At 34.1% G+C, this 14191-nt stretch overlaps 1 protein-coding gene and 1 pseudogene across 1 annotated transcript; both read left to right on the top strand.

Annotated features, from left to right (window-relative positions):
• Positions 1 to 3254: 3254 nt before the first annotated feature.
• On the top strand, positions 3255 to 8473 carry LOC132064267 (transcription factor UNE12-like). Its single transcript, XM_059457228.1, has 7 exons — positions 3255 to 3584; positions 4674 to 4775; positions 5733 to 5852; positions 5989 to 6054; positions 6509 to 6574; positions 7592 to 7669; positions 7786 to 8473. The coding sequence occupies exons 1-7, from the start codon at positions 3333 to 3335 to the stop codon at positions 8014 to 8016; spliced, it is 915 nt and encodes a 304-aa protein (XP_059313211.1). The 5' UTR covers positions 3255 to 3332; the 3' UTR covers positions 8017 to 8473.
• Positions 8474 to 10916: 2443 nt separating this feature from the next.
• Positions 10917 to 12526, top strand: LOC132067961 (F-box/kelch-repeat protein At3g23880-like; annotated as a pseudogene).
• Positions 12527 to 14191: the final 1665 nt, after the last annotated feature.

Raw genomic sequence — 14191 nt, forward strand, 5'->3', positions numbered from 1 at the left:
TTAAACATTAAACAACAAAATCAAGGCAAAAATCACGATGTATCATAGACATTCTTGATTTGCGTGAGTATTTCGTGTTTTTCAATTTTTTTTTTTTTCAAAATAAGTCAGCCATAAAATCGGAAAACATTAATACTAGAGTGATACTTTTTCATCATTTAGCTAAATAAAGACTGTTTTCATCACTTAAAATAGGGAAAAGGGTCAAATTTACCCTCCCCTCCATTAGAGTTTTGGTTCATATTTATCTCTTCCGTTAAAAAAATTGTTACATTTGTCCTTGTTACTAACTGATTGCTGACTAGGAGTCCTTATTTTCCAAATAGATACCATGTGTACATATAATTTTTCTTTTATTTTCTATCATACCCATTGCATTTTGCCATATAATTTTCCTTTTTTATGAAAAATAATACAATATCTAATCTTCTTCACCATCAAACCATCACTTCCCCTCTTTCTTCTCTGCCATTGTCACCATCCAAAAAAAAAAAAAAACGATTCAATGGTGAAGTGGAGATTGCATTTCTAAAAAGTAAATAATATATGAGTAATAATATCCCTCCACAAATCTAACACACATGGCTTCTTCTTCTCCAGATAAACTCCAATTGTAAATGCTTCTGCGAAAGGGGAAAAAACAATTAGTACATTTACAGCTCGAATAATGTGGTGAGAAGCTTTTGCATCCAAATTTTAATCCAAAAATCTAGCACAAAGAGCAACATAAAGAAGAACAGAATTTTTCACATATCCGAAAATTAAAATATACCTAGAATGTGGTAATAAGCAACAAATAAATGATTTACTTACAATGCTAATAGGACTCGTCGATGGTGGACGGCGGTGAAAGTGACGGAGAAGAAGAGGGGAAGTGGTGGTTTGATGGGGAAGAAAATTAGGTATTGTTTTTTTATTTTTTATTTATTATTTATTTTTTATTTTTTTATAGAAAAGAGAACTACATGGCATAATTCAATTGGTATATATAAAATAAAGGAAAATTTATATATAAACATGACATCTATGTTGAAAATAAGGGTTCCTAGTTAGCAATTTGTTAGTGACAAGGACAAATGTAACAAATTTCTTAACAGAAGGATAAATATGAACCAAAACTCTAACAAATGATAAATCTAAACTATAAATAACAATTGGACTGTAAATTTGACCCTTTTTCCTTTAAAATATATAATCGATCAGCATCAATTAAAGCAATTTCTTGTTTAAAGCAATGACTATCCAAACATTTTCAATGCGTGCATAAAGATCGATATTCCATAACTAGGACTTCTATCAGTTGTTTCTCTAACATTTTCTCAATGAAAATCATCTCCTTACTGTAAGATGAAAAACATAATCTATTTACAACTACACACTTAGTAACAAATATAGTTAATATTTATTAGAGAAAAGACATGTTTTGATGGAAAAGAAAATTAGGTATTGTTTATTTATTTTTTATTTTTTTTATAGAAAAGAGAACTACATGGCATAATTCAATTGGTATATATAAAATAAAGGAAAATTATATATAAACACATCATTTTTGTTTTTCCTTTATTATTAAATCAGGGTTCCTTGTTAGCTTAAAAAAATATTGTTCATCTTTGACACCAGGACAATCATCTAACAAATTTCATCAAATTCTTAAAAAAAAAAAAGATCATGAACCATCTTTAAACACACAACCAAACATTTCTAAGCAAACCCATTTCTTCTACCACCATTATAAATCTAAACTTTATTTTGAAAATCAAATACCCACATCTACAACCAACCATTTCTACGAAACTCATTTCTTCTAAATTTGACCCATTTTTTCCTTTAAAATATAAAATACCCACATCAGCATCAATTAAAGCAATTTCTTGTTTAAAGCAATGACTATCCAAACTTTATTCAAAATCAAAAAATCAATGCGTGCATAAAGATGGGATATTCCATAACTAGGACTTGGGTATCAGTTGTTTCTGTAGACATTTTTATTTTCAATGATAATGTTTATTTTATTTTTTAATTGTATAACTTTTATTTTATTTTTTAATTTATAATAATATATATAAGCGGGTCCACTTTTTTAACTCTCTTAATTATTATTTTTTTTTTATTTTTTTTACAACTACACACTTAGGGGGTAAATAAAACAAATATAGTTAATATTTATCTACTTAACAGTTATTTTGTTTTTAACACAAATAATATCCTATCAAAGCAATTTATCTGATTATCTCGATCAATAATAAGAATAATAAGCAATTTGGCCTCAGATCTTTTGATCTAATGGTAAGAGCGCAATACGTGATGTGTGCAGATTAAATATATGTTATTATTCGAACTCTACCACAAATAAAAGCTTGATATTTAAGTGAAAAGAGGTAAATGAGCAAGTTTATTATCCACCTAATTTCGAACGGTGTGCTACTAACCTCCGGAAATTTCTAACTATTGAAAAAAGAGCAATTTACCCATTTACACGACATATAGAGGCAAAGACAACATTATAATGAACTGCAGGGCCACCAGCAAAAAGTTCGTACCTTATTACTGTAAATAAAAGTCTTGTATTTAAGTGAAAAAGCGTAAATATTATCTACCAAATTTCCAACAGTGTGCCACTAGCCTTTGGAAATTTCTAGTTATTACTGCCTCTGGTTAATAATAGGTGGAGTATTCACTTAGCTTTTTTTAACTTTGATCGAAAATAAGTTTCCACTTATATTACCAAGAAAGAATTAATTATATTCTTTCAAATTTACTCTTGTCTAGGTAAGTGAATTTTTATGTAATCAAGAAACTATATTACTTAAGTAATATTCCCTCCGTTCATTTTTACTTATCCACTTTAAACTTTTTACGCTATTTAAGAAATAATAAATGAAGTGCATAATTTACCAATGTGCCCATATTAATTAGTGCATATTTTTATTGGATTTGAAAAATGATTTGAAGTGAGTAATTAATACTATAGGTAAAACAACAAAAATAAAACTGCCTCCTCTTGATATGCTAAAAGTGATAAGTAAAAGTGAAAATCTATTTTTGAAATACTGAACAAGTAAAAGTGAACGGAGGGAATATTTAACTAAAGGCATTTTAGTCATAATACATGTTTGCTTTATTATAGAGGCGAAAACAACATTATGATAAACTCCAGGGACCACAGGAGAAAATGGCACAAAGCAATCAAAAAAATCATGACACTTTTTAAACGCATGCCACAAAGCACCAAAAAAACCAAACAGAAGACATTCCCATTTCAGTTCAGTTTAAGTTCCCTCAAAACCCTTAAAACTTCATCTCGCCGGAGAGATAAATAATCTCCGTCCGGCATGGCGTCAAACCAACAGGAAGGCTACGCAGATGATTTCTTAGAGCAAATTCTAGCGATTCCTTCTTATGCTGATGTTGGCACTCCCTCAGAAACGACGTCGTTTAACTCCTCGGCGAGTGCCGTATCTCATCATCTTAATAACTCTGTTCCCGGTGGCGGACTACATCAGCAACCGTTGTTTCCGTTGGGATTAAGCTTGGATAACGGACGTGATGACGTCACCGACCCTGCTGCTTATGCTGTCAAGCATGTAAGCTTCTTTTTTTTTTTTATATATATATTTTAATCCATCAGTTTCAATTTGTTTGTCTGGTTTTGACATGGAGTTTTAATAAAGTAATCCCTCCGTCTCAAATTATTTGTGGTTTTTTTTGTTTTACAAGCCTTTAAATACTTTCTCTGTTCCAATTTATGTGATACACTTATGTTAAAATAATTATACATTTCTGTATTTATAAGTTATTTTACTTAAAAAAAATTCTCGTTTTACCCTTAAAGAAATGATTTACGGTCATAAATATTTATGACTTAACTTGTTTTAGACCACAAGCTTCAAAAGTCTTTTTTTTTTCTTTTTTAAACTCCGTGCCTAATTAAACTATATCACATAAATTGGGACTTGGGACGAAGGGGAGGAGGTATTAATTAGGAAGGGGTTTTGACTACTTTATCCTTATTTATGGCTAAGTTATAATCTCTTTGTATTAAATGTTTACTCTATTTTATTTGCATCTCCTTTAATGACAAAATTTTACTAAGGATAAAATGGGTAAAACTAATTAATTTGCCTTCAACTTCTAAAATGACAAATAATTTGAGACGGCGATTGTGTGTCACCCTGTGCTTTTTAGTCATCCCAAAAACAAAAATTCGCCTTTCTATATTTAGAAACAATTTAACTTTATAATTTTGCGCTTTACCTAATGAAATGTTTTATAGCCACACAAATGTCCATTATTTTTAGACCAAAAATTTCAAAAGTCTCTTGGGTCTCTTTTTTTCCTTAAATTGTGCCAAGTCAAACGGTGCCACATAAATTGGGACGGAGGGAGTAAACAATTTTGAATCTTGTGGTCTTAGACTAAAGATATATTGAATGTACCAAAGTGTCCTTTAATCTTGTTGTCTTAAAATGACATGTGTAAAGTTGGAATTAAAGAGTAGTCAAGAAAAGAAAAAGATATTCTTTTCAAACGGACTAAAAAGAGAAATAGGGCAAACAAATTGAAATGGAGGGAGTTTTTTTTTCCATTGGGCATTTTCCAAATTTTACCATGTTTATGATTGGCGAAGTGACGAATATTTTAACTTTCTTTTTTTTTTTTGGTTTATTTTGCAGGAAAGAGAAGGGATGAATATCGGAAATTTATATGCAGGTCTAGAACAACATTTGCATTCTCATGCAGTTCGACACGCTGTGCCTCCTGTTCACCATGTCCAGGTTAGTCACTGTCTTTGTGTGTGTGTGTGTGTGTGTTTTTTTTTGGTTCTTTTTTTTTTTGGTTGAGAAAGTTATTGCTAAACTATTTCTCCAGAATTGCTCATTATTATTCTCCAATACAGATTATGTTTCCATATAAATGGCTGGAAATGTAAAATTGAGTTTATCTATAGTTTTATTGTGACTTGGAATGGGTCCCTGTGAAGAGTTGCCATTGTTTCTGATGATGATTGAGGAATTAGTGTGTTTGAAGAATGATAAAATTGGAAAAGTATTGTAACTATGCGTCACAGGATTACTGGATATATTGTCTTTAAAAAACGTTTATTATAAATTTGATTTGCTACTGATTTTTTCCGGCATCTTTAATCCCTTATAGTCCTTATAGCCAGTGAGCTGTCTGAAGCTAGTCCAAAATCTTTTTGTACACAATTTTAGTACTCCTTGCCAATGAGGAGAGCATATTGGCATGAGCGAATAATTCTTTTCTAATTGAGGCATATATCCGACTATAAGAAGGTAAAGCACTGTTATATGTTTATTCTTTTAAGACGGAGGTGTTCTAGCCAGCTTGTGCCCACCTCGACTATTCGACCGGGTATTTGTTATCTCCCTCCGATGCAGGTACCGGTAACTCTATGCACCAAGGCTTGGATAGATAAGAAGAAATTACCTATTGTTTTTTGCCTCCACGGGATTTGAACCTTAGACCACATGGAGTCACGGTTCTTCTCCCACCTTGTTGTTCACTAGACCACGCCCTTGGGTGCGTGGTATTGCATACATTTTTCTGTTTAATTTCTCTTTATTTTCGAAGCCTATTTAGTTGAATGATTCATGCTTGGTAACTATGATTTAGGTTATGTTTCTTTAAGACGAAAATGTCCTCTTTGTCAATGAGCGGAGTAGATAATTACTGCATTTGTCGAGCTTATAATTTCTCTTGGTTTCTGGCAGCCTTTTCAAGGTCCTCCAACGACAAGCACAACAGTAACGGTACCGCACCCACCTTCAATTCGTCCTAGGGTTCGAGCTCGAAGGGGACAAGCCACAGATCCACATAGCATTGCTGAGAGGGTAAGAAGATTGATGTAACATGCTATGTAGATAAGTTTCGTAAGGACAAACGTGAATCACATAGTATAATGCCAGATGTTATGAGAGTTCTCTAGAAACAAGTAGTAATAAATAATTATCTGTTTCTTTTTTGCAGCTGAGAAGAGAGAGGATATCAGAAAGAATAAAGGCTTTGCAGGAACTGGTACCCAGCTGCAATAAGGTGTGTCACAGTGTCTAGTTGCAACAAGTTTTTGTTTTCGTGAATAGTGTGTTTCTTTAAGCATCGCAAATGTCATACACAGACTCTCTAAAACACGAAATATTATGTTTACTAATAGTAGCAATTTTACTTTTTTGTCCACATCATGGCCATAAAATACCAGTACGTGTAAAAGTAAAGACAGGTATCAGATGATTCATCTTGTAGGCAAACTTTTACTTGCGATGGAATGTGTCTGATGGTTCAAATTTACTACTTTCGAGTTTCTAGTAGCAGGCTTTTGGATTAGCTTGATTGCTGATTTTCCCTTTGATTGGGATTTTTTAAAATTGGACTTTGACGTAGTTATTCAGTATCTAATATTAATGGCTCCCTTGTATAGAGAGTGGAATTAAAAAGAATGTGGCAGCTTGGGGTATTGAATTTTTTTTTTTTTTTTTAAACCTTTTGCCAGACAGATAGGGCCGCAATGCTTGATGAGATTCTGGACTATGTGAAGTTCTTAAGGCTTCAAGTTAAGGTAATATGTCATTTTTTAGATTTCGTCTTAGTTGCTAACTTAGTCATTCACTCTTCCTACCATGTCCTAGAGCAATATTAGGTTTTTGGCTTCTGAGTTCTGTACAATGAAGCTGCTTTCAGTATTATTCCTATCCATATGATTTGATTCTCAATCAAAAATTGTTGGAACCACCATCATTAATCCATTCCTGTAGAGCTTGCTAATTCATCTTGACCATCATGTTCTTGAGGACACTTCCTTTCTGGGGATTTAGTGGTCATGTGGTTTTCTGATTGTTGGTTTCTCTAAAGGTGATTGGGTTAACATGATCGTATATGCATTACGTATCTTGAGCTATTTTTGGCTTGATTTCATGGGAAATAGTAGCCTTATGAGTTTAATACTGAGAATAGGTTAACGGTTTTGTTTGTATACTAATTTCAGTTTGCAAATAAGTATATTTCTATATCTCCTGGGTTATTTGGAAGTAATTCTCATCCTGGCTTATTCTACCATCTGCTCCTGTCGTGCTGATATATAAACACTTTCCCGATTTACATACTCTTTCTATTTGGTTTAACATCATTCAGCTAATTAATATGTTTTTAGATAAGCTTATTAATCCTTTTAACTGATCAAATTCAAAATTTTGAGGTCTTTTTATTGAACCAACTTTTCAACTACTATTTTATTGTCCTACTACTTGTATAATATGCAAGTCAAACTAATAACTTTGGTTCTGTTTCAAATAGTATCATATAATGGGAGGGAAGGAATGTTTGATGTGTGCAAGAAATTGAAAAAAGAAGGGAGTAATCTCATACTGTTGTTGGTAGTCTTCTAATCTACCATTCCCTTCTCAAAAGAAGTTCTCTGTTATACCATATAAATGCGTAGCCTCCTTACAGGTTTTTGAGTTCCCCATTTTCCATTCCTTTGTGAGTTCAGTGTATATGGGATTTCTTGGCCATCATAGTCCCCTTGCTTCCTGGTTTTCATTCTTTTATCTGTCCACTGAATTTAAACTGCCTAAAGGTACTGAGCATGAGTAGGCTGGGAGGAGCCAGTGCGGTGGCACAACTTGTTGCTGACATTCCGTTGCAATCTGTGGAGGTAATGAATTGAATCCTGTTGGTACTTATTGAACATCATCAAAAGACCCTAAAAACAGTGTCTAATAGCTTGAGTTAAATAAAATTCTTCATTTGCTTGTTTTTCCTCTATTTTAGGGGGACAGTGGTGAAAGTAGATCCAACCAGCATATCTGGGATAAGTGGTCCAATGCCGACACAGAACAAGAGGTTGCTAAGCTCATGGAGGAAGATGTTGGCGCGGCCATGCAATACCTTCAGTCTAAATCCCTCTGCATCATGCCCATATCACTTGCTGCACTCATCTATCCTACTCAGCAACCGGATGACCAGTCACTGATCAAGCCTGAACCGGCAGCCCCATCATAGACCTCCAATTCGTTGCACGTGCCTCTGAGAACTCCTAATGGTCCTGTGTCCCACCCCTCCTTTGTGTCCTTACCTACCATCACTTTGTATTTTTCTCTGCAATTGGTGGCAATGCAATCAATGTCAGATGCCACAACTTTTGCTTTTAGCCCAACCATTGGCCCCTGTTATTACCTTTCTGGAGTTCCGTCAAACAAGGCATGATGTCATACCTTGGACAAAGTTAAGCACCCAATCAATTAGCATCATTTTCAGATGAGGTGAGCTTCTTTTTCAAAGTTATCTATGATTAACAGCTCTTCCCCCATTTTGTTGTGGGATTGTGGGGACTCCCTTTTATCCTTTGCATAGTGGATGGTGGGGGCGTTGTAAAAGTAACCAACTGGTTGTTGTAAAGTGTAATGTAATTTTAGTATATTATTGCAATGGATAGTTGAAGTTGCTCTCCCCCGAAAAAGTTCTGAAAATATTATTTGTGCCTTTGCAGTATTTTTTTGTCTTTTATGCGTTTGAGTGGACTGTAGAGTTCTGGGAAAAAATAACTGGATTCTAGATCACACCTACCCAAGCTAGTAGTAGGTCGAGGCAATTTCAGTTGATACTAAAAAAAAAAATTGTTGGGGACTTTAATTTCCAATGCCAGAAAGTCAGAAACAGGTGAAATTGTTAAGTCAGAGAATAACCATTGCTTGATCCTAGTGCGGGGAAGTCTCATATTATTCTTGACTATTCCAGAAATTTTAAATTTACCTGAGAAGTACGGTAAAAAGTTTGAGTTAGATTTGACTACAAGTTAATAGGGACGTACAAACTTAAGTTCAAAAGTCTATAGTTGATATATATATATTTTTTTTTTGTTATTTTGGGTAGGTGGGAAGGAGTTGGTTGGTGGGATAGATTAGCTAAGGATATCTCATGGGATTATTTTATCCCACCTTCTATGTGGGATAAAATAAATCCCTAGACTAAATAATATGCATTACTAAACACAAGATAAAAAAAAATCTCATGGGATATATTATTATTCTTATTCCACCAACCAAGTGACCCCTTTAGAGTACTATTAATGTAGATATTGGAGCGGAGCAATGGCTCATAATAATGAGAAGAAAAGTAAAAACAAACTTTACTCCTCTCAATTTGCCACTCTCTTAAAAGTGACTAATCCTAATTTATCAAACTATCAGAAAAGTTTCTGCTCATCATATATCCTATTTCACAATAGAGACAAGACTTATCCTTTGCGGGTGGCTCAGTTGGTTGAGTATGGGGCTTTCCTAATGAAGGTTTCAAGTTCGAAATCCCCTGCCTACGAAAGTAAGGGATTTGCCTTCTTGCGGGTTCCGTTGTCATAAAAAAAAATAGAAACAAGACCTAAAAAGAGAATTTGAAATGAGGATTTTAACCTAGCTAAACCAGGAATCAACAATGAAAAGATAATGCATCAGAAAACAGTTAGTCAAAAAACCAAAGGGATCAATCTCAAAGACTGAAAACTTACTAACGCATGATAATTCCCAAAGACCCAAAAAAGATAAGTGAGAGATCTTGCACGGTCAATTTTGAGAAAGTTAATAACAAAATACATTTCTAGTTAAGTTGAAACTCTTTCTAGCAATTAGACGTAGTTGCGATTTGCCGTCAAAGAACGTTAGTGCCACAAGTTCCTTTTGTATGGAAGTAAAACTACAGATTCTACATTTATACAAAGGCAAGAAAGAAAATTTCCCTTGTTTTGAGGTAACAGTCAAAAGACAAGAAAGAATTATGCGTTCTGCATAAAAAAAAATATTAACCTTAAATAACAAGGGTGCCCGAGGCGGATTCGAAAATTATGAGTTTAGATGAACCAAAGTCAGAAGGCTACTTCGATTCCTGCCCGTATATCTATCCAATTTTAAATTAGAACAGAATTTGTAACTCGAAGTAATTAAATTTTATCTAAGCATATGCTAAACTTTTTGTTTGAGTTATAAAACCAAACTCGTTTTTTGGAATCTTTTCATAAATCTTTTTTTTTTTTCATCCAACAACAAATAAACTTTACATTTCAAAGAAAATCTAATTCAACGCATGTTCTTTTCTTCACTCTCCAGAACCCTTAGTTTACTCCAATTCTAATGCGCAAAAGCCTGTTATAAAAAATTAAAAAAAAAATTAGAAGATGATTTTAGTCCTTGTATTAAAACATTGTTTCTATTTTAGTCCTTGTATTATTGAACTAAGCATGCGTGCCTCCGTCCCAAAAAAAAGATATATATTTCGAACTGGGTGCTACTAGAAAAATTAGGGACCATCTGTAACTACCTCTTTCATAGTTACAATTCGTAGCTATCATTAGACATTTTTATTGTATTTGAGTGTATTTGAATAGACATTTTCGATGTATTTGAATACACTGTTCAGTTGTATCCAACCTTATCTGATGTCACATGTATTTGACTGTATTTGAATGTTTACGAGCTGCCGCGAAATTGAATGTATTTACTGTATTTGAATGTATTTCAACAAAATTTCAAAATACACTGTGTACATTTAAAATATATATGAAGCCAAATATATTCAAATACAAGATAAGAAGTCAAATACATATGAGATACAAGACATATGAGCCAAAAATACATATGAGATATAACCACTCAAGTTGGGCCGCTTGATGTGTTGTATCATGTAGCTACAAAATGTAATTGTTGCAAATAATAGTTATTATCCATAAATAGCTCTTCGAAATAGCTATGTCAAGTCATTTTTCCAAAAAAGTATTATCTAACCATGGATTCATACTTTTGAATTTTTCATTTCTTTTATGTAAAAAAAAAAAAAACAAAGGTAGGATCAAAGGCCACAATTAAAACCGGGAAAAAATAATCCAAAATCCAGGTAAAACATTTTCCCGCTTACGCTTTTTAATATGTACGGAAAACACTGGTATAAGTACAAAAGGATGAAACTTAGGGCTTTCACACGGTAATCTCCACAGTAAAAACTCCCAAACCCTGCTCATTTCTGCAACCCAAATGGAATCCCAAGAAGATGAAGCAAAACCCACAAATTGTGAGTCCATTTCAAGCCAAGATTCAATCTTGCCAATGCCTAATCTTCCTATAGAACTCATCACTGAAATCTTCTTAAGGCTTCCAGTGAAATCACTCTTGCAATTCAGGTCTGTTTCAAAGTCTTGGCTTTCCTTAATCTCTAGACCTGATTTTGTGAAGACCCATCTCTTATTATCAGCTACTAACAAGGACTACACCCACCATGGATACATCTGACAACGGTATTATCCAAATCTCGGCTTGAATTAATCTCTAGCAATGAATTTGTGAAGACCCATCTCTTATTATCAGCTACTAACAAGGACTACACCCACCATGGACTTATGTTTACATCTGACATTATCCACGCAAAAATCCCAATGGTTATCCTAGGCTTGTGGGTTCTGTCAATGGATTGATTTGTCTTGCCATCAAATCAAGATTATTTCACAGATTGGATGAATTGTTTCTGTGGAATCCATCACTTAGAAAGTATAAGAAATTGCCAAGCCGTTACCATGAGGATGAACTTGCTGAATCCAAATTTGGTTTTGCATATGATGAGTTGCAAGATGATTACAAGGTAGTGGGTATTTTCCGTATTTATGGTAGGGAGCGTATGTGTCGTGTTGAAGTTAAGATATATAGTCTAAAGAGTAATTCTTGGAGGTGTATTGATGATTTTCAAGGTAGGGAGTTGTTGGATGGTCCTGATAAGTTTGTGAACAGGAAACTTCATTGGCTTGACAAGGGCCGAAACATCATTTCTATTGATTTGGCTGATGAGAAATGGGCAGAGGTAGAGCAGCCTTGCTTCCTTAAAAGATGTGGATTTTTTAGGTTAGGAGTGTTTGGGAGTGATCTTTCCGTGCTTTGTAATTACGCATGGACTCATGTAGATATCTGGGTCATGAAGGAGTATGGGGTAAAAGAATCTTGGACAAAGATGTTTACCGTCAAGTCTCCTGATTATCCTACGGGACATACATTTTATCCACCCATTTTATTGTCAAATGAAGGTGAAATTTTGCTTCGGTTTGGATCACGTTTCGCGAAATGCAATCCAAAGGATGACTCGATCAGATATCTGGATGTTACTGATCTTGAGACAAAAAACGACGTTAAGACCCTAGATTGTCCCCATCTAATCTACGTTAAGAGCCTAGTTTGTCCCTTTTTGCAGGACCCTGAATGTTACTCATCAAAAAGAAAAAGAAAAAAAAGGACCCTGAATGCAACAATGGAAGGCTGAAAAAAACTTAGATGAAGACAATCTTGTGATAACTTGTAAGAGTTGCACTCTATGTATTTTCTTTAAGTGCTGTTAAATTTTGTTTGATATTGCTTGGGATCTTGTTAGTCATTTTCCTTTTTCCAGTATTTTCAAGAAACGATAATCTTTTTCAAGAGCACTTATTTTGGTTGTATTACCTGGTATGTTGAACTTTAAACTCAATGGTACTGGGCGTTTTGCTCTTCTTTAGCAGTTTTTAAGGGGATGAGTGCCTATAGATAGAGAACATCAGAGACATGGAAATCATGGTAGGTGAATGCACCAATGGTGCGCGTAGCTCTTATGGTTATTTTTTGGTCTAGGGGGTTTCTTTTACTATTCTTCTTTAGGTGAAAGCTTAATAGGCAATGAGGAGGAAACCAAGGTATTTGTTAACGAAGTTTAGACTCTGAGATAGTATCTAATTTTGGTTTTTTCGTTGTTGCTTAATTGCTCACTGCTTATTTTCTTCTGGACAAGTTGGTCTTTCCTTTCTAATTGCTAATTTTGTTTTCTTTTAGTTCGGAACTATCTTCCTATTCTTTTACTTATTTGATGTAAGAAAGTCTGAATCTTCTCTCACTTTAGCATTAATATTGATGAAAGCAAGCATGCATTGCAAGGTGAAAGCATTTTAGCAAAGCTATTCTTTTTTTTGCGCAGATTGCCCTTCTTTTGGAGTGGTCTTTAAATTTTGCCCCTCATATTTGTGGCCTTTAAATTATCCTCATATTGCTGGTCTTTAATTTTGCCCTTTGCATTGCAACCCGAGCGCTCACGCGAAAAAATCATGAGGTTCGGTTCGAACCCCCGCTCAAGCATAAATTAAAAAAAAAAAATTGTAAGGCAAGATTTGTCGCGTGTATGCCGGACCAAGATACATTTGTTAAGGAATTACCAAAGTTATGTTGACGGATACTGCGCTATGGGCGCAGATTTCTAAGATAAGATGCCGGTCCAAGATAACTTTGGTAATTCCTTAACAAGTTTATCTTGTCCAAGATAACTTTGATAATTCTTTAACAAGTTTATCTTTGGGTCACCATATTTATGGACAAACTTTTAATGGGACCACACCAGTAAATCATAACAAACCAATAAAGAATGTGGATGTTCTGTTCTACCTAAATGTATCTTAATGCATATTCAGGTCTTAAAATGTTGCAAATGTACCTCAGTCTGTTAGTATTTGCACTACTAAGTGTGCAAATTGACACATCCTACAATGCAAGAGATAAAATATAAAAACAATATCACCTTTTATGAGCATGCTTTGTTTACTCAATGTATGATATGTTTCTTTCCCATAACATTACATTACTTTGTTGATGTTAAGTTCAATTTGGTTGCCAATGCTGAGTTTGAACTAACCAAATTTGGCTTATAAAACAAAGTCTATGTCTTAAGGAAAAGTTATGCGCTATGGGGCATACTTTTAGTTATGCTTTAACTAAAAGTCATGCCCATAAGGCATAACTAGGAAAAGACTTTTAGTTAAGGGCTTAAAAGTTTGCCCCTTAAGTATGCGTTTGATCCGTAAGATAAACATGTGAAGGAATTACCAAAGTTATGCGGGATCAGGCATAATTATGCCAATTTTGCCCATAAGGCATAAAAGTATCGGTCCGCATAACTTTGGTAATTCCTTAACAAGTTTATCTTGCGTCAAGCTATACTTTAAGCAAACTTTTATCGCCGGTTCCGAATAAACTTGTGAATGAGATTACCAAGTTATCTGGATCCGACATACTTATACCAAGTCTGCCCATAAGGCATAAGTATGCCGGTCCCAAGATAACTTGCGATTCCTTAACAAGCTTTATCTTGCGATAGTCTTTAGGCAAACTTTTATAATGGACCAAGAGAT

This window comes from Lycium ferocissimum, chromosome 1, assembly GCF_029784015.1.
Source record: "Lycium ferocissimum isolate CSIRO_LF1 chromosome 1, AGI_CSIRO_Lferr_CH_V1, whole genome shotgun sequence".
NCBI lineage: Eukaryota > Viridiplantae > Streptophyta > Magnoliopsida > Solanales > Solanaceae > Lycium > Lycium ferocissimum.